The 21,220-nt window shown below is 43.4% G+C and overlaps 1 protein-coding gene across 2 annotated transcripts in view; it reads right to left on the bottom strand.

The window, feature by feature from the left end:
* Positions 1 to 17,683: 17,683 nt before the first annotated feature.
* The window catches only part of LOC109904279 (ELM2 and SANT domain-containing protein 1), a 42,504-nt gene continuing 38,967 nt past the window's right edge, over positions 17,684 to 21,220 (bottom strand). For both annotated transcript variants that reach the window (XM_020501520.2, XM_031787864.1), the window contains exon 13: positions 17,684 to 19,443. In XM_020501520.2, the coding sequence (XP_020357109.2) occupies positions 19,194 to 19,443 (250 nt within the window). In that variant the 3' untranslated portion in view covers positions 17,684 to 19,193. The remainder of the gene's footprint in view (positions 19,444 to 21,220) is intronic.

The raw sequence follows: 21,220 nt of genomic DNA on the forward strand, positions 1-21,220 counted from the left end.
CCAGAAGCCTCCTGTGAATTCTAGAACATCTCCTCATTGCAGTGCTAACTGGTGGGACACTGAACAGATTCCATCCATAAGGTTCCGGAGGTGCATTTATGAGTATGATTGAGAGAGAAAAGAAAAGAGAGCATTTGACAAACCCGGGCAGGCGTAGAAATTAGTTGATTACTAATGGCATGTCGTTTGTTCCTTCCCTGCTAAAATATACTGTACATGTTCAGTTTGATGCAAAAACAAATCTGCAGTCAATTAAATATCCAAAATCATGTGGAGCTCAGATGATTATTGTTCATGAATAAACCACCACAGTGCTGAACACTTCTATAACAGTGAGGTTACAAAGATCATCGGATAATAAACTCATTTGAACTACTATTGTCCCTCAGAATGAGTTTCCTTTAAACTCGTTCAAGGGGAGAATACTTTTAACCGAACAACATTCTTCTCTGTTGGAAGGAACCAGGACGGTTGTTACTGTGGTTTCCTCTGATACAATCCTGTCTCAACCAATCAAATAGGGTATCTTTTGGCGGGGATTTTAAAAACCACATATCTGGCAACCCCAACCCTATCACTGCCTGTCCTGCTGTGCTCCAGTCTTGTGGCTAACATGGCAACCCATAATAAAGTGCTAATCACATATCTTCTCAATGAGAGGTCGGGATTTGGGATCCAGTTCCATTAGAGTCCTGTATAACAGAGCTTCAAACAATCTAATCTGATCTCTGTAACGTCGTTGTCTATAATCTGACAGCTCAGACATTTATTTTTTATTTATTTTATTTCACCTTTATTTAACCAGGTAGGCAAGTTGAGAACACGTTCTCATTTGCAACTGCGACCTGGCCAAGATAAAGCATAGCAGTTTGACACATACAACAACATCCCTCAATCTGAATCAAAACCAGCACAGAGCCTTTACTGAGATCAAAAATATAGGACTCATGAAGGCCATTGGAGAATAGAGACCAAGACAACTAACTTCCTCTCCAACCTCTCAAAGGAGGACATGGGGATTTAAATTTAAGACTGTCTTTCTCTCTCTATCTCTCTCTCACTATCTCTCTCTCACTTGCTCTCTCTCTGTCTGTATGATATAAAAAGTAAGAAGGTTCGAAAATAAAACTGGAATGCACCAAGTCTGAGAACCTCGGTGCGTCTCCATGGCAACCGTCTCCCCCCTCCAAAACACAAATAAACTCAGTCTCGATTTTCTCTCCAGATGAAAAAAAGAAGGAGGGAAAGAGAGAGAGCAGAGAAAATGCTTTCCCAAGCGATGTAGCTGTAGAGGGGATCCTGTGGTGGTTCTGCAGTATGTGGGAACGCTTTCAGACCACTGAAGAATTCAGTACAATAATATCTGGAGCTGCAACTGTGAACTGAACTGGGCTGGCATGCTAGAATGGGATTTTGGTTGTGCCCTGCTTTTCCCGCCTGTTGACTTTAGTTCTGGTGAATGTAACAGTGCTGCACTATATTGTGAAGTTAGGGTGACCGAGGTTAAAAAGCCACAGATGTCGAAAAGCAACAGGCCACTCTGTGACTGAGTAGAAAACTACACAAGAAAATGTAGGCTATTCTTATTCTCAGGAATTATATTGGCTATCCTTTTCATAACAAGTGTCAGGAGAGACTTGGCACTTTGTATTCAACTTGAATGATTGTCTAATTGACACCTGTTCCACCTCTTTCGCTCATTATCTACTTACCTTCAAACTCATTATCTACTTACCTTCAAACTCATTATCTACTTACCCTCAAACTCATTATCTACTTACCCTCAAACTCATTATCTACTTACCCTCAAACTCATTATCTACTTATCCTCAAACTCATTATCTACTTATCCTCAAACTGATTATCTTACTTAACTGATTATCTACTTACCCTCAAACTCATTATCTACTTACCCTCAAACTCATTGTCGTCCTCCTACTAACCGCCTCCAGCACTTTATTTAGAAAGGATAAAGGGCACAAGGCGAGACCCAAATGCAGACACAGGAGGCAGATGGTTGAGCTCTGATTTTTATTACACCAAAAAGGCGTAGGCAAAAAGAAGGTCGGGGACAGACGATAGTTCATAAACCAGGTCAGAGTCCAAACAGTACCAGGGGACAGGCAGGCTCGAGGTCAGGACAAGCAGGGGTTCAGTGAACAGGTCAGAGTCCAAACAGTACCAGGGGACAGGCAGGCTCGAGGTCAGGACAAGCAGGGGTTCAGTGAACAGGTCAGAGTCCAAACAGTACCAGGGGACAGGCAGGCTCGAGGTCAGGACAAGCAGGGGTTCAGTGAACAGGTCAGAGTCCAAACAGTACCAGGGGACAGGCAGGCTCGAGGTCAGGACAAGCAGGGGTTCAGTGAACAGGTCAGAGTCCAAACAGTACCAGGGGACAGGCAGGCTCGAGGTCAGGACAAGCAGGGGTTCAGTGAACAGGTCAGAGTCCAAACAGTACCAGGGGACAGGCAGGCTCGAGGTCAGGACAAGCAGGGGTTCAGTGAACAGGTCAGAGTCCAAACAGTACCAGGGGAGAGGCAGGCTCGAGGTCAGGACAGGCAGGGGTTCAGTGAATAGGTCAGAGTCCAAACAGTACCAGGGGACAGGCACGCTCGAGGTCAGGACAGGCAGAGTTCTCAGGCAGGTGGATTTGGCGTCAGGACAGGCAAGGGTCAAAACCAGGAGGGCTAGGAAAAAACAGAGACTGGGAAAAAATAGAAGCTAGGAGAAATGCTGGTTGACATGGCAAAACAAGATGAACTGGCCCAGAGAGACAGGAAACACAGGGATAAATACACCAGGCACTAATGGGGAAAACAGGAGACACCTGGAGGTGGGTGGAGACAATCACCAAGACAGGTGAAACAGATCAGGGCATGACAAATACTTCTTTCCTAAATATCCATTCAAATTTGTATTAATCTCTAATCCAGAATAGTTCCTGTTTTCTTTGAAACATTTTATCAAACAGTATAGCTCTCAAATCATCATATAAAGTACAATGCAGATAATTCTCGACCTCCCCTAAATCACAGACAATACATAGTCCCTCTTCTTCATCTATTGCATTGATTGCATTCAATTGTCAGAGGCAGTATCCCAGTTCTCAACTGGGCACACAAGGCCCTTTGGTTTCTGGTTAGGTGAGAGGTGACATAAGGTTCTGGATCATAGCTATTTTTGATCTGGTTGTAAATTCAGAGTTTTGGTTTTAGCCATTTGTCAGTTGACAATTTTTGTAGCGTAGAGTTAACTTGTGTTTGATCAGATTGACATTGCGTCATAACTTGTTTCTGAATACGTGTTGAAGATCATCTTCCTTAAATATGGCAATTAGCTCCTTTGTCCAATGGTAGTTGTGTATTTTATCCCAGTTGAAAACCTTTTTGTTACTGTTTTGTTATAAATGCCTTGTAAATGGTTTATTACGGACCCTTAAAATAAAGTACCATGTATTCAATCCCAGTCTGGTAACCCTGGTAACACTGGGGCCATTGTGTGATGATAGGCCTTCCTTTCCCTGAACCCCCAGGCCGGAAAGCACAACCACAACAGAATGTTGACATCCCTGAGGTGTGGTCTTGGGATGCTGGGCTGAAAGATGAAGCTGAAACCTGGTCAAAAATGTATATAACTAACCCTAAGATAGACCACAGCAAGTCATTTCCAATGGAAGCAAATGAATCATGGTTGGCAGAACAAGCAAGGAGATGGGCAGAGCCAAACACGAGCTGACGCGTTCTAGCATGTATTTGCATATTTTCGTTAGGGAACGTCTACTCTGTGAAGTGTGTGTGTGCAATATCTCAATTCGCCTTGCACTCCTTCTAAAGTACGACATTTTTAATTTTTTGACACTTTGGCAAAGAGTAAAGTCTACAAAGCTTGGTCCACTCTGTCCATTCTAGTTTTGGAAACAGAAAACTGTATTGAGATCAAACGTTTCATCGATGAGAAAATGTGCAGAATGTCTGCCAGAGTCCATCTTCTTACATATTCTCCCACTGAGCTTCCTCTCATCACCATATTTGGTATTGAGTGGAAATGCCAACCGAATTCTTCACATTTATACATTTGGTGAAATATCTGGCTCATTGTTCTATCTGTGACCTGGTGAGTTGAATTAAAAACTAGCTAACTATACTGTAGACTGGAATGGACTATTAAGCTATCTAGCTAATTGTTAGGCCGTTAACTGGCAGACTGCCATCTAGCTAACTGGCAGACTGCTAACTAGCTAACTGATAGGCTACTAGCTAGCTAACTGGTAGGCTATTAGCTAGCTAACTGGTAGGCTATTAGCTAGCTAACTGGTAGGATGCTAGCTACCTAACTGGTAGGCTATTAGCTAGCTAACTGGTAGGATGCTAGCTACCTAACTGGTAGGATGCTAGCTACCTAACTGGTAGGATGCTAGCTACCTAACTGGTAGGATGCTAGCTACCTAACTGGTAGGATGCTAGCTACCTAACTGGTAGGTTGCTAGCTAGCTTTTGATGGTTATGTTGCTAAAATGAAATAAAGAGAAACTCAAACATGGTTTCTCATGTGTGCACTGTGCATGTCAGGAAGAATACCACTTAAAACAAGTGACTATGTTTCACTAAGTAGGTCCTTAGGCCTGTGATGTATTGAATGTCTACAGTACACTCTTCTAAGTTATCCACTCTGTTTGTATGCAGACTTAGCTTTTATATAGGGAAAGGGTGATACCTAGTCGGTTTTACATCTGAATGCCTTCAATTGAAATGTGTCTTCTGCATTTAACCCAATCACTCTGAAATAGAGAGGTGCAGGGGGCTGCCATAATCAACATCCACATCTTCAGCGCTCAGTGGGTTAACTGCCTTGCGACAGATTTTAACCTTGTCAGCTCGGGGATTCAATCTAGCAACCGTAAGGTTGCTGGCCCAACGCTCTAACCACTAGGCTACCTGCCACCTCAGGCATAGGTATAGGATATGACATCATGCAAGGTGATTTGCTTCCGTCCAAATATTGAGTAATGATTTAAAAGGATACAATTATAATTTTAGCTGACGTTATTCTTCATTGTATTATTGTTTAACGGTTAGGTTTACATGTCATCATAGGGCATTACAACACAGTAAACACGAGAGCTGACAGGGTTACTGTAAACAGCAACAACAGGAAAGGCACAACGTGATGGGGGACAGACAGATGTATTGAGGGGCATTGAGGCCCATAATAAGTGATCAGCTAGCCAACTGTTTCCTGATGTCTGAGAGGTGCTACAGTAGACTGAGATTACATGGACATTATAAAAGCCAATTTCTCTATAGGGTTGACTTCCACATTTACTGTTCAGTCACACCAGTGCTAAAGGAAGAATATGTGTGTTCACACGTATGTATGTGTAACAGCATTGCTTCCGTCCCTCTCCTCGCCCCCTCTGCACACATCAACAACTGCCTCCCACGAAGCATCGTTACCCATCGCTCCACAAAAGCCTCTGCAAGGGGAACAACTACTTCAAGGTCTCAGAGCGAGTGACGTCACCGATTGAAACGCTATTAGCGCGTACCCCGCTAGCTAGCTAGCCATTTCACATCGGTTACGTGTGTGTGTGTGTGTGTGTGCTCGTGCGTGTATGCATGCGTGCGTCCATTTGTGCGTGTGTGTAATGTGTATAGTTGCTTATCTCTGTAGTGAAGGCGGAGAGGAAACTCAGTGATAGCTCCCTCTCAGAAACATGAAGATAAAGAGCAGAGCAGATGAAAGGCCTGGTATTGGTGTTGGAACAGAAACCAAAGAGAACTGGTTAGCTGCTATTGGATGGCTTCACTAGCTAATCTATGATGTGATTCCCTGCCTGGACTGGACTGTGTATACTTCAGTAGACCAGGGGCCAACTGTTTACACCAGGGGCCCAGAGACAAATCAACACATCCCTGTGTGTCCTCCACTGGCCCCCAATGTCCCCACTGCCAACTCTCTTCACAAAACAGACACACAGCAGGCAATAAGATGATAAACAGCTGGTTCCTATGAGATACAGTAGACACATACATCATATCAATTCCTACAGACGCCCATCCATAACCTCTGTACAAAAAGCTCATAGAATCTTCTTTGATCAATTGTTGGTCTTTCCGCCTCATAGGGCCAATAGGGAGAGAGGAACATAGTCAACTTTGGTATAGGAAAGCAGAGGAGAAGGTGGAGGAGAGGAGGGAGGGAGGATTTTGGCTCCTGGCCTGGACAGGGGCAGGGAGCCATGGTCTTGAGTGTCTCTGCTACTCTCATCAATTGGAAATGTCAGTGTGCCTGCCAGGCCGGCCCACCTAGAGGAGTGGGAGGGAGGATCGGGGGGGGGGGGGGGGGTAGTCAGGGCCGGTCCAGGGCTGGGGTCGGTGGGTACAGACAGGGGGTAAGGACCAGGTCGGCCTGGAAATCTGTCTTGGCCCTCAGGTTAGCAATGGAGCCCTGGGTCCCATTTGAACCTCCTCTTTCATCATTGTATCATTACGACATTAAACCTGATCACAGTTTTAAGGGGTAGTAAGTTCATTGCTCTCTTTCTCTTCAGCATGAGTAGCGAGGATGTCCTAAGGAGAGAGAAAGAGGGGCTGGAGAGAGAGAGAGAGAGAGAGAGAGAGAGAGAGAGAGAGAGAGAGAGAGAGAGAGAGAGAGAGAGAGAGAGAGGGAGAGAGACAGAGGAGTCATCAATGTGAAGCAGACCCATCTGGGATCCAAGTAACACATCTGTGTCTAAGCCTGAGCATGACTCCAACTGCATTCCTTTTGATTGGTCTTGTTTATCTCCTCCTATCTGACTGTCTGTACTACCCAGGGCCTTGTTCACATCAGATAGGAGGAGATAAACAAGGCCCTAGGTAGTACAGAGAGTCAGATAAATGGAGATAAACAAGGCCCTAGGTAATACAGACAGTCAGATAGAAGGAGATCAGCAAGGCCCTGGGTAGGGGACCAAGTGGTCCACTGGAGTCTTGGTTCCATTTTAGTGGCACGTACAGTCCCTGAGATCCAATAAGGCCAGACTATGACCACTTCACTGAGGTTTGGGACCAGCCCATCTGTTAGATGAGTCCCAGTAGATATTTCTATTTAGGGCTGTAGATGATGGTGGAAATATTATTTTATGATGTGAGTCAAAATCTCTTCCCTCAATGAGGAAGCAATGGTCCAGGATAGAATATAGACAGAATAAGTAGAGGACTAAGTATGTCCCTCTGTTGAAACAATAGTCATTAAAGGGATAGGGTAAGATTTTGGCAATTAAAACCTTTTTTGGGGGGTCCTACTAATCATCCCAAACAACTCCAAACAACCCAAATAACCCAAATAACCCAAACAGGTACACAAAAGATCCCAACAGTACCTCAAAGTACCCCCAAAAAACCTAGAGTACCTAAAAGAACCCCAAAGTTCCCAAAAGAACCCCAAACAACCTTAACCCTTGTTTTCTACTTACCCAGAGTCAGATGAACTCATGGATACCATTTTTATGTCTCTGTGTGCAGTTTGAAGGAAGTTAAATGCAGTGTCTGGAACCATTGATAACTAGCGTTAGTGCAATGACTGGAAGTCTACAGGAGCAGCTAGTACGCCAAAATCTCACACTATCCCTTGAATGATCATGCAGATTACGTTCTAGTACTGTGGTGGGAGCTACGCAGATGTTCCTGTTCTATAGACTGAAACTGTTGTACACAGTGAGGTAAGACTGAAACTGCATAGTAGGCAGTAGGCATTCTTTTGTTTGTGTCTGTGTGTGTGTGTATCTTTGTGTGTGTGTATTTTTGTTTGTGTCTGTCTGTCTGTTTGTCTGTGTGTGTGTGTGTGAGCGTTTGTGTGTTATTCTACTCCTCCTATTGAGACAACCTGGAGGCTAGGTAAGGTCAGTTAGTTCTGCACTAGGTAAGATCAGTTAGGTCTGCACTAGGTAAAGTCAGTTAGGTCTGCACTAGGTAAGGTCAGTTAGTTCTGCACTAGGTAAGATCAGTTAGGTCTGCACTAGGTAAGATCAGTTAGGTCTGCACTAGGTAAGGTCAGTTAGTTCTGCACTAGGTAAGGTCAGTTAGTTCTGCACTAGGTAAGATCAGTTAGGTCTGCACTAGGTAAGATCAGTTAGGTCTGCTCTAGGTAAGGTCAGTTAGTTCTGCACTAGGTAAGGTCAGTTAGTTCTGCACTAGGTAAGGTCAGTTAGTTCTGCACTAGGTAAGGTCAGTTAGTGCTGCACTAGGTAAAGTCAGTTAGTTTTGCACTAGGTAAGGTCAGTTAGTTCTGCACTAGGTAAGGTCAGTTAGTTCTGCACTAGGTAAGGTCATTTAGTGCTGCACTAGGTAACGTCAGTTAGTTCTGCACTAGGTAAGGTCAGTTAATGCTGCACTAGGTAAGGTCAGTTAGTGCTGCACTAGGTAAGGTCAGTTAGTGCTGCACTAGGTAAGGTCAGATAGTTCTGCACTAGGTAAGGTCAGTTAGTTCTGCACTAGGTAAGGTCAGTTAATGCTGCACTAGGTAAGGTCAGTTAGTGCTGCAGTGCAGCCATCTGTAATAGCTACATCTGTTCTGCCATGTTGAGTTGATCCCAGGATTCAGGTCTCTCAAACACACACACACCCACACTTGGACTGGCATGGCCGACCCCTCTCTCCACACTATATGATGGCTGTTCCTAGGGGTTTTGGAGATGGTTTGTAGTGGGGTTGATCTCCTCTCTCTGATAAATGAACCAGAATACCATCACCACCAACAGCCAGTTACAAATGAGTCTCTCTGTCTGCGTCCCAAACGGCACATAGAGGCCACTGGACTGGGAGAGTCAGAGAGAATTATTTGTGACTCACATTCAGTCCCAAATAGGTCTCTGTTCCCTATATAGTGTGTAATGGCAAATTAAATATAGAAGTCCCATTCAGTTAAGTGATTAACATGTTTTATAGTTTTCATATCTGTAATACACAAGATTCTGTTTGTGCAAGGTCGATGTTCACTAGACTTGAATGTTATGGACAGTGCTCCTATCTGCTGATAGTATTGGCGCCAGTCACACTGGTTATTATTGTATTCTGTGAGACTGTGTGGTTCACTGCCTTGTGTTCGGTCTTTTGTGACGTGTTTCCAGAACATATGTGATAAGGATATAAGGGCTCAGAGACCCTGTGCTGAAGGTGTCTCGCGTTTGCAACTTAAACCAGATTTTGTTTGACTTCATCAATAACTGCTTTCTTTTTTCTTCACCTGGAAAGTCCCATTAGAGTGCAATAGAGAATAGTGTCCCATTAGAGTGCAATAGAGAATAGTGTCCCATTACAGTGCAATAGAGAATAGTGTCCCATTAGAGTGCAATAGAGAATAGTGTCCCATTACAGTGCAATAGAGAATAGTGTCCCATTAGAGTGCAATAGAGAATAGTGTCCCATTACAGTGCAATAGAGAATAGTGTCCCATTAGAGTGCAATAGAGAATAGTGTCCCATTACAGTGCAATAGAGAATAGTGTCCCATTAGAGTGCAATAGAGAATAGTGTCCCATTACAGTGCAATAGAGAATAGTGTCCCATTAGAGTGCAATAGAGAATAGTGTCCCATTACAGTGCAATAGAGAATAGTGTCCCATTACAGTGCAATAGAGAATAGTGTCCCATTAGAGTGCAATAGAGAATAGTGTCCCATTACAGTGCAATAGAGAATAGTGTCCCATTACAGTGCAATAGAGAATAGTGTCCCATTACAGTGCAATAGAGAATAGTGTCCCATTACAGTGCAATAGAGAATAGTGTCCCATTACAGTGCAATAGAGACTAGTGTCCCATTACAGTGCAATAGAGAATAGTGTCCCATTACAGTGCAATAGAGAATAGTGTCCCATTACAGAGGAATAGAGAATAGTGTCCCATTAGAGTGCAATAGAGAATAGTGTCCCATTACAGTGCAATAGAGAATAGTGTCCCATTACAGTGCAATAGAGAATAGTGTCCCATTACAGTGCAATAGAGAATAGTGTCCCATTACAGTGCAATAGAGAATAGTGTCCCATTACAGTGCAATAGAGAATAGTGTCCCATTACAGTGCAATAGAGAATAGTGTCCCATTACAGTGCAATAGAGACTAGTGTCCCATTACAGTGCAATAGAGAATAGTGTCCCATTACAGTGCAATAGAGAATAGTGTCCCATTACAGAGCAATAGAGAATAGTGTCCCATTAGAGTGCAATAGAGAATAGTGTCCCATTAGAGTGCAATAGAGAATAGTGTCCAATTACAGTGCAATAGAGAGTAGTGTCCCATTAGAGTGCAATAGAGAATAGTGTCCCATTACAGTGCAATAGAGAATAGTGTCCCATTACAGTGAAATAGAGAATAGTGTCCCATTAGAGTGCAATAGAGAATAGTTTCCCATTACAGTGCAATTGAGAATAGTGTCCCATTACAGTGCAATAGAAAATAGTGTCCCATTACAGTGCACTAGAGAATAGGGTGCCATTACAGAGCAATAGAGAATAGTGTCCCATTACAGCGCAATAGAGAATAGGGTCCCGTTAGAGTGCAATAGAGAATAGGGTCCCATTACAGTGCAATAGAGAATAGGGTGCCATTACCTTGCAATAGGGAATAGGGTGCCATTACAGAGCAATAGAGAATAGGGTGCCATTACAGTGCAATAGAGAATAGGGTGCCATTGCAGTGCAATAGAGAATAGGGTGCCATTACAGTGCAATAGAGAATAGGGTGCCATTACAGTGCAATAGAGAATAGGGTCCCATTACAGTGCAATAGGGAATAGGGTGCCATTACAGAGCAATAGAGAATAGGGTGCCATTACAGTGCAATAGGGAATAGGGTGCCATTACAGAGCAATAGAGAATAGGGTGCCATTACAGTGCAATAGGGTGCCATTACAAAACACTCTGCCAGGGCTCTCACCTCCTCCTTGTAGGCTGTCTCGTCGTTGTTGGTAATCAGGCCTACCACTGTTGTGTCATCAGCAAACTTGATGATTGAGTTGGAGACTTTGTGGCAACGCAGTCATGGATGAACCGGGAAAACAGGAGGGGGCTAGGCACTACCTTCATAACTTGGGGTCGGCCATTTGAAAGTCCAGGACCCAGTGCACGGTGAGGGGTTCAGACCCAGAGCCCTGAGCTTAGTGATGAGTTTGGAGGGCCCTGAGCTTAGTGATGAGCTTGGAGGGCCCTGAGCTTAGTGATGCACTTGGAGGGCCCTGAGCTTAGTGATGAGCTTGGAGGGCCCTGAGCTTAGTGATGCACTTGGAGGGCCCTGAGTTTAGTGATGCTCTTGGAGGGCCCTGAGCTTAGTGATGAACTTGGAGGGCCCTGTGCTTATTGATGAACTTGGAGGGCCCTGAGCTTAGTGATGAACTTGGAGGGCCCTGAGCTTAGTGATGAACTTGGAGGGCCCTGAGCTTAGTGATGAACTTGGAGGGCCCTGAGTTTCGTGATGCTCTTGGAGGGCCCTGAGCTTAGTGATGAACTTGGAGGGCCCTGTGCTTAGTGTTGAACTTGGAGGGCCCTGTGCTTAGTGATGAACTTGGAGGGCCCTGAGCTTAGTGATGCTCTTGGAGGGCCCTGTGCTTATTGATGAGCTTGGAGGGCCCTGTGCTTAGTGATGAACTTGGAGGGCCCTATGGTGTTAAAGGCTGAACTACACATGGCTCTGATCTCTGATTGTTCCCAGATGCTGTCACAGCTTTCAAGATAAAGCAACGTTTCATGTTGAAGAATCCTCTTCAGTTCAAACCCCACTTCTCCTAACCCATCTTTCCTCTCTTCTTCCCTGCATTCCTACCCTCTTTTAATACACCCCTCCCTCCTCCCTCTCTTCTCCCAGGCTTTGGACCCCTGACATACGCAGTGTGTGTGAGCATAGAAATACAATGGGGAAGTCTGTTCTATTCCTTCCATTTCTATGGAGGAGACATCTGAGCCTCATACTGTCCTTGTTTTGACTGTGAATATTGTCTGTCATCCTGAGCCAACTCTGTTCTAGTAGCCCACTGCAGCTCTGTCCAGCCCTACTGATCAAGCTAGTCCAACACTTTCACTGTAGAGAGAAACAACAGAAGGGGGAGAGAAAAAATGTCAGAGTGAAAGGACAAACAAAAGAGCCAAACAAAGATTTAAGAGGAACATGTGCAGAATAAAATGCTAAAATTGAATAAATAAATTCAAAGACATACTACCAAACAGCCACACCAAGCTCCATCCAGACCAACATCCAACCACCAGTTTGGATGTTCCACCAAAACAGCCACATCTGACCAGTGACTCACGACACGGCCACATGACACAGTTTGATATGAGAAGCAGCAGATGTCTAACTTACTCAATGACTCTGACAATACAAAGAGTAAATCCAGTATTGTACATAGTATAACATTATTCTAGCTCAATCTGGAATAAAGCTATTTATTTCGGACAGAAAAAAAAGTCAAATGAACATACAATTTGAAACAATGATGCCCTCTTATGCTTGGGATATGTAAAGGCATGTAAGATTCCTACTACAATACTGCCCCGTAGTGGATCTTAGTAAAATAACAGCTACAGATATGGTGTAGGGTGAAGTTGCCCCCAAGACGCTTATCTTGGGTCAGTTTAGCATTTCCCCCACTAATGGTTGGGGTGAAGATTGGCAGAGGGGAAGCTGATCCTAGATCTGCACCTAGAGAAAACGTTACCCTGGAGCCAGACACACACTGAATGAAACAGTGACTCTATGGACTTAGTCTAATAACCTGGACCCATAACATGTCAGCTTATAGATAGCACATTTTGTAAAGGACCAAGACACCTATTTCATGAGTATTGTAACATTTTAATAAACAGTGCTTTCCCCATTTTTTATTACAAAAACACACAGGTAGTAAAAATCTAATTTAACCAAATAAGTTACATTGTAGTAAAAAGCACTTGAGATTCCATTCCATTTTACATCCTTAGTGTGAAATGAACCCCCATAGGAAAATAGCATACAAAGTATGCATCCATAGAGTTGAATTCATAGAGTTGAATTCATAGAGTTGAATTCATAGAGTTGCATTCATAGAGTTGAATTCATAGAGTTGAATTCATAGAGTTGAATTCATAGAGTTGCATTCATAGAGTTGAATTCATAGAGTTGAATTCATAGAGTTGAATTCATAGAGTTGAATTCATAGAGTTGAATTCATAGATATTCTTAATGTAAATAAAATGGCAAGTGTTTTATTCCCTTAACTAATTGAATGAAAGTGAATAAGGCTTCCAGCTTCTTGGCATTCGTGGCATGCCCTCCCTCAACTTCCTCCTTAATTCTGTTTTACACTATTAAAATAACATGTCAAAACAAACACTTCCCCATGACAATCTTGTGGGGAGAAAAATAATCATTAAAAAAAGGCTAAGGAGAGATACATTGAGATTACAAAAGTGAACAATCAGGATAAAACCTCTTCTCTCAACTGGCTAAATTATATTTCAGAGTGATATTCGACTAGAAAAAGAAAACTTGCAAGCGGCATTCCACACACTCACAAACACTCCAGAATGCATATACATCACACATCACACACTCACAAACACTCCAGAATGCATACACATCACACACTCACACACTCACAAACACTCCAGAATGCATACACATCACACACTCACAAACACTCCAGAATGCATACACATCACACACTCACACACTCACACACTCACAAACACTCCAGAATGCATACACATCACACACTCACAAACACTCCAGAATGCATACACATCACACACTCACACACTCACACACTCACACACTCACAAACACTCCAGAATGCATACACATCACACACTCACAAACACTCCAGAATGCATACACATCACACACTCACAAACACTCCAGAATGCATACACATCACACACTCACAAACACTCCAGAATGCATACACATCACACATCACACACTCACAAACACTCCAGAATGCATATACATCACACACTCACAAACACTCCAGAATGCATACACATCACACACTCACAAACACTCCAGAATGCATACACATCACACACTCACAAACACTCCAGAATGCATACACATCACACACTCACAAACACTCCAGAATGCATATACATCACACACTCACAAACACTCCAGAATGCATATACATCACACACTCACAAACACTCCAGAATGCATACACATCACACACTCACAAACACTCCAGAATGCATACACATCACACACTCACAAACACTCCAGAATGCATATACATCACACACTCACAAACACTCCAGAATGCATACACATCACACACTCACAAACACTCCAGAATGCATACACATCACACACTCACAAACACTCCAGAATGCATACACATCACACACTCACAAACACTCCAGAATGCATACACATCACACACTCACAAACACTCCAGAATGCATACACATCACACACTCACAAACACTCCAGAATGCATACACATCACACACTCACAAACACTCCAGAATGCATACACATCACACACTCACAAACACTCCAGAATGCATACACATCACACACTCACAAACACTCCAGAATGCATACACATCACACACTCACAAACACTCCAGAATGCATATACATCACACACTCACAAACACTCCAGAATGCATATACATCACACACTCACAAACACTCCAGAATGCATACACATCACACACTCACAAACACTCCAGAATGCATACACATCACACACTCACAAACACTCCAGAATGCATACACATCACACACTCACAAACACTCCAGAATGCATACACATCACACACTCACAAACACTCCAGAATGCATACACATCACACACTCACAAACACTCCAGAATGCATACACATCACACACTCACAAACACTCCAGAATGCATACACATCACACACTCACAAACACTCCAGAATGCATATACATCACACACTCACAAACACTCCAGAATGCATATACATCACACACTCACAAACACTCCAGAATGCATACACATCACACACTCACAAACACTCCAGAATGCATACACATCACACACTCACAAACACTCCAGAATGCATATACATCACACACTCACAAACACTCCAGAATGCATACACATCACACACTCACAAACACTCCAGAATGCATACACATCACACACTCAACACTCCAGAATGCATAATCCACACTCACAAACACTCCAGAATGCATACACATCACACACTCACAAACACTCCAGAATGCATACACATCACACACTCACAAACACTCCAGAATGCATACACATCACACACTCACAAACACTCCAGAATGCATATACATCACACACTCACAAACACTCCAGAATGCATATACATCACACACTCACAAACACTCCAGAATGCATACACATCACACACTCACAAACACTCCAGAATGCATACACATCACACACTCACAAACACTCCAGAATGCATATACATCACACACTCACAAACACTCCAGAATGCATACACATCACACACTCACAAACACTCCAGAATGCATACACATCACACACTCACAAACACTCCAGAATGCATACACATCACACACTCAAACACTCCAGAATGCATATACATCACACACTCACAAACACTCCAGAATGCATACACATCACACACTCACAAACACTCCAGAATGCATACACATCACACACTCACAAACACTCCAGAATGCATACACATCACACACTCACAAACACTCCAGAATGCATATACATCACACACTCACAAACACTCCAGAATGCATATACATCACACACTCACAAACACTCCAGAATGCATACACATCACACACTCACAAACACTCCAGAATGCATACACATCACACACTCACAAACACTCCAGAATGCATATACATCACACACTCACAAACACTCCAGAATGCATACACATCACACACTCACAAACACTCCAGAATGCATACACATCACACACTCACAAACACTCCAGAATGCATACACATCACACACTCAAACACTCCAGAATGCATATACATCACACACTCACAAACACTCCAGAATGCATACACATCACACACTCACAAACACTCCAGAATGCATACACATCACACACTCACAAACACTCCAGAATGCATACACATCACACACTCACAAACACTCCAGAATGCATATACATCACACACTCACAAACACTCCAGAATGCATACACATCACACACTCACAAACACTCCAGAATGCATACACATCACACACTCACAAACACTCCAGAATGCATATACATCACACACTCAAACACTCCAGAATGCATACACATCACACACTCACAAACACTCCAGAATGCATACACATCACACACTCACAAACACTCCAGAATGCATACACATCACACACTCACAAACACTCCAGAATGCATACACATCACACACTCACAAACACACACACCAGAAGAGGCTGGTGGGAGGAGCTATAGGAGTATGGGCTGTTTGTAATGTCTGGAATGGAATCAGTGGAATGGAGTCAAACACGTTGTTTCTGGTGGTGGCAGGTAGTCTAGGAGATAAGAGCATTGGGCCGGTAACCAAAAGGTTGTTGGTTGGAATTCCTGAGCTGACTAGGCAAAAAATATGTCGATGTGTCCTTGAGCAAGGCACTTAACCCTAATAGCTCCTGAAAGTTGCTCTGGATAAAAGTGTCTGCTAAATGACTCAAATGTAAATGTTTGATACGGTTCCATGTATTCCATTACAATGAGCCCGTCCTCCTATAGCCCTCCCCGCCAGCCTCCTCTGACACACATACAGTGCATAGTACCCAGGTAGGTTTAACTGGGTCCGGTAATTGGAGCTGTTCCTCTCTGCTCCCCACTGTGGCTGACTGCTTAAAGAGAAGAATCTTCAGCCTGCTCGCTTGTTGCCTTGGCGACAGATAGTCTGGTCTGGCGCTTGGAGGAGGCAATAGAGATTGAGATATGGAGCTTGGCAGAACGAGATATGTCGACAATAAGATAGACAGAGACATCCTTTTCTATAGAATAGACTATAGAAATAGAATGGACATACCCATTCAAGTCAACATCATTCAACAGTCAACATCCTCATCATGTTTTCCTCACTCTTTCCTCCTGCCGTAATGATGTGGTTAGTGCTTTCCCAGAATCCTTGGGATGTCCATACACTAAACCCTAACCCTGACCTTAACCCCTACCCTTACCTTACCTAAACCGTTTTCAATTTGGGTGACATTTGGACACAAGGAATAAGAGGGGGTGTTGTCATCAGGGATCACGTGGTTCTTCTATCTACTGCACGTTTACAATTCTGTTTCACATCTCTTCTCTACTCAGACTGTCTTTAGATGTAACTCTAAAACCTCACAGTTCAAAACAGACTGCGAAAGCCATGTCTTAAATAACCCTACACTACAGTCAAATGAGAACGATCTCCAAAGCAATGTCTTAAATAACCCTACACTACAGTCAAATGAGAAAGATCTCCAAAGCAACCTGCCGCAAAAACAATCCAAAATCACAATAATACAAGAGACAACTGTGACATTATTAATAACAATATTATTAACAAAAAACAACATTAACAATTTGATATAATAAGCAAAAAAGCAACAGTAATTCGTTGGATATAAAAAGAACCTTTGTAAAATTGATTGTCGTTCATCCAAAGATTAAGTGTTAAAAACATCCAAGGCATCGACAGTGAGGAGAAACTTCCACATGATGACTATAAAACAAGTGATCAGGGTAGGGATCCAACTGAGAACAGCACTTGAAACTAAGATGAAACCAGTTCGGTGAACTGAGGACCGACGCATCTGTGCAAGCTTTTGACAGCCTTGAGTGAGTGAAAAAGTCCCAAACAGGAAAAATGTAGAAACTCGCACAACAATGTGTGTTCTGTTCTCTAAACGGTTCCTTCCTTCACATATAGGTAAGCCTCCACACAGGCAGTGTTACGAGAGACGGAAGAAGTGAGACATCCCACTTTTTCTGGTTCATGTACAGTCAATGAACGAAGCGGATCAGACCCAGCTACTAATGCATTGGTGCCTATGGGAGAGCCACCCCCTTAAGCAGACTGGAACTGACCATTTTTTTCAATGGTAAACTGCCTGAGTAGGAAATCTTCATTTATCCACCATCTTTGGTGTTACCACCACATCAGTCTATCTGGGCTTTTCATGACCTGGAAGTCCTTTCAACTTCAATATTGCATGGTCCCAATCACTCATATGGTGTCCTTCTATTCATAATAACATATCAAACTGAGGATCAGAGAGTAGAGAAAGCAGTGGCCAAGCCAGGTTGCATTGTGGTTCATGTAGTCTTGCATTGCCAGGCATCACAAACTATTCTAGTTTTTAAAGGCTGGGTTGAGGGCGTGGCTATATAGTTCCCACCTGATGAGTCTGTGTGCTGTGTTGTGATTGGCTGAAAGTGCTGACAGGAAGAGGAAGAAGCCAGGGGTGGATGGCAGACAGGAGAAAGAAAAGTATTGGTGTTAGAGAGAGAGATGGCATGGCTTTCTTTCCTACCCTACTGTGTGCCTGAGAGAGAGTTAACCCCTGAACACTTCACAAGCAGGTTAAAGGGAAGAGGGAGAAAACACGTGAGAGAACTTGTCCCTGAAAGTGTCAAGATAGGAGATCCTGTTCCATGAAACAATAAAAAAAGCAGTTTGTTTATAAAGACAGTTTTTTCCCAGAGAGAAACGCTGCTAAAGCAGGCGTAACAAGAGGGAGTAACAAGAGGGAGTAACAAGAGGGCGTAACTAGAGGGCGTAACAAGAGGGCGTAACAAGAGGGAGTAACAAGAGGGCGTAACTAGAGGGCGTAACAAGAGGGCGTAACAAGAGGGAGTAACAAGAGGGCGTAAAAGGGGGGCGTAACAAGAGGGCGTAAAAGGGGGGCGTAACAAGAGGGCGTAACTAGAGGGCGTAACAAGAGGGCGTAACAAGAGGGCGTAACAAGAGGGCGTAACTAGAGGGCGTAAAAGGGGGGCGTAACAAGAGGGCGTAACAAGAGGGCGTAAAATGTCCCTTGAGTGTTAGGAGCCGTAGCTGAACACTCGAGGGCGCTAGGGTTCTGAGGCCTCAGAGTTCTGCTCTGTTCTGTTTGTTACCGCTCACCCTGACCGTGGAGAGGGCTGTCTGTCTGTCTGTCTGTCTAAGCCAGATAGATTGAGCGTACACTTGCCATAATGGCAAAGACAGGTGGGGTGGGCTCGTTTTCTATCTCTATGGTCTTAGTGCCAGTCCTCATCTTCCTCTTCATCATCATCTTCCTCAGACGAGTCATCGTTTGTGCTGTCTCCTCCGGCTGTGTTCCCCTCCCGTTCCCCGTCCTGCCGGGCGGCCAGTAACGCTGCAGCCTCTGCTGCCGCCTGGGCCGCTGCCCTCTCCTCCGCCTCCTTCTGCCTCAGCGCTGCGGCCTTCTTCTCCTGCTCCGCGTGACTCTTCATGTGGGCACTGCGGCTCTTCACCTTGTAGAAGATCCTAAGGGGTGAAGGAGGAGGAGGAGGTTAGAGAGAAGACTGGGTTGGCTTCATTGTAAGCTTTCGTATCTGTGGACAAGCACTGTATGGTGTTGGTTTATTGTTTGGTGTAGAAAAATAGGGTCCGTACTTCAATTCGAGGAGTGTAGACATTGTCTTTACATAATCACTGTACTGTGTGTGAACCTTGGATCTGAAGGAAGGAGAACTGATGAAGTCCAGATGCCAGAAACATTTGTCCACGTGTAAATGAAATATCAGTTTTCCTCACTTCATAATCTAGGTTCACAAACCATACAGTGCTTGTGCAGAAGAGAAGGTCTGCTCTCGTGGTTTTTCTACGGTGAATCTAGAATTGTATGAAGTGCAACACCATGATAAGGCAGAATACTGCAGAGTAGTCTACAGTATATGGGCCAATGAGGACCCGGATAATGGGCGTGTTGATAATTAGTACACAGTTAGTCGCTGGGCAGAGCTGCATAGACTGGGGGCATGGCATGCCATATCACTGCTGTGTTTCAGTTGCTAGGAGACAGTTGATAATAACAGGACTGCGGTTGCTAAGGGTGAGCTCTTCTATCAAAATTGTCCAACTTTGCTTTATTCCTTCCTGCTCAAACAACCACCAAGGAGCACTTCTCACTATGTTATACACGCGCATGCACACACACAAACGCACTCACCCACACACACAATGTACTCGGAGCGCTTCTCACTATGTTACACACGCATGCACACACACAAACGCACTCACCCACACACACAATGTACTCGGAGTGCTTCTCACTATGTTATACACGCGCATGCACACACACAAACGCACTCACCCACACACACAATGTACTCGGAGTGCTTCTCACTATGTTATACACGCGCATGCACACACAGAAACGCACTCACCCACGCACACAAAGTGCTCGGAGTGCTTCTCAAATCAGTGTTTTTGCAACCAACAACATCTCCAAGATTTCAACATATCCCAACCAACCAGTAGAAGGCAGTTATCCTGCAGATGTTGTCGATATCTCAGTACCCTTTGATCAAGGTTTCTTCTCCAATTTACAATACACATCACTACTACTAGTCCATACGATTCACTCTCAGAGTAAACAACTTCTACTTGCAAAACAGCAGGTTGGTATTTTTGGCATGAATCTTGCCCTGGAGGCAGCTCTGCAGAGTGGTCACTAGCTGGCACAGACACAATGTCATAAAATCTGATTTTAAACCTAACATTTACCCTAAACTTAACCACACTGCTAACCCTAATGCCTAACCCTAACATTAAATTTAGACCAAAAAGCTATTTTTGTCATGATTTTATTTTTTATATATATATCCAATTTGGACTTTGCAGCTGGCCCAACAAGCAGAAATCGCTCAGTTCTGCCTCAAGGGCAAAATTAATGGTAATAAACATCAACCTGCTGCAAAATATAGACAGATGTTTTACACTTTGCAATTAATTAATTGGAATAGCTTTATCCAAATCAATCAATCAATTGGAATAGCTTTATCCAAATCAATCAATCAATTGGAATAGCTTTATCCAAATCAATCAATCAATTGGAATAGCTTTATCCAAATCAATCAATCAATTGGAATAGCTTTATCCAAATCAATCAATCAATTGGAATAGCTTTATCCAAATCAATCAATCAATTGGAATAGCTTTATCCAAATCAATCAATTAATTGGAATAGCTTTATCCAAATCAATCAATCAATTGGAATAGCTTTATCCAAATCAATCAATCAATTGGAATAGCTTTATCC

Source organism: Oncorhynchus kisutch, linkage group LG14 (assembly GCF_002021735.2).
Source record: "Oncorhynchus kisutch isolate 150728-3 linkage group LG14, Okis_V2, whole genome shotgun sequence".
Classification (NCBI taxonomy): domain Eukaryota; kingdom Metazoa; phylum Chordata; class Actinopteri; order Salmoniformes; family Salmonidae; genus Oncorhynchus; species Oncorhynchus kisutch.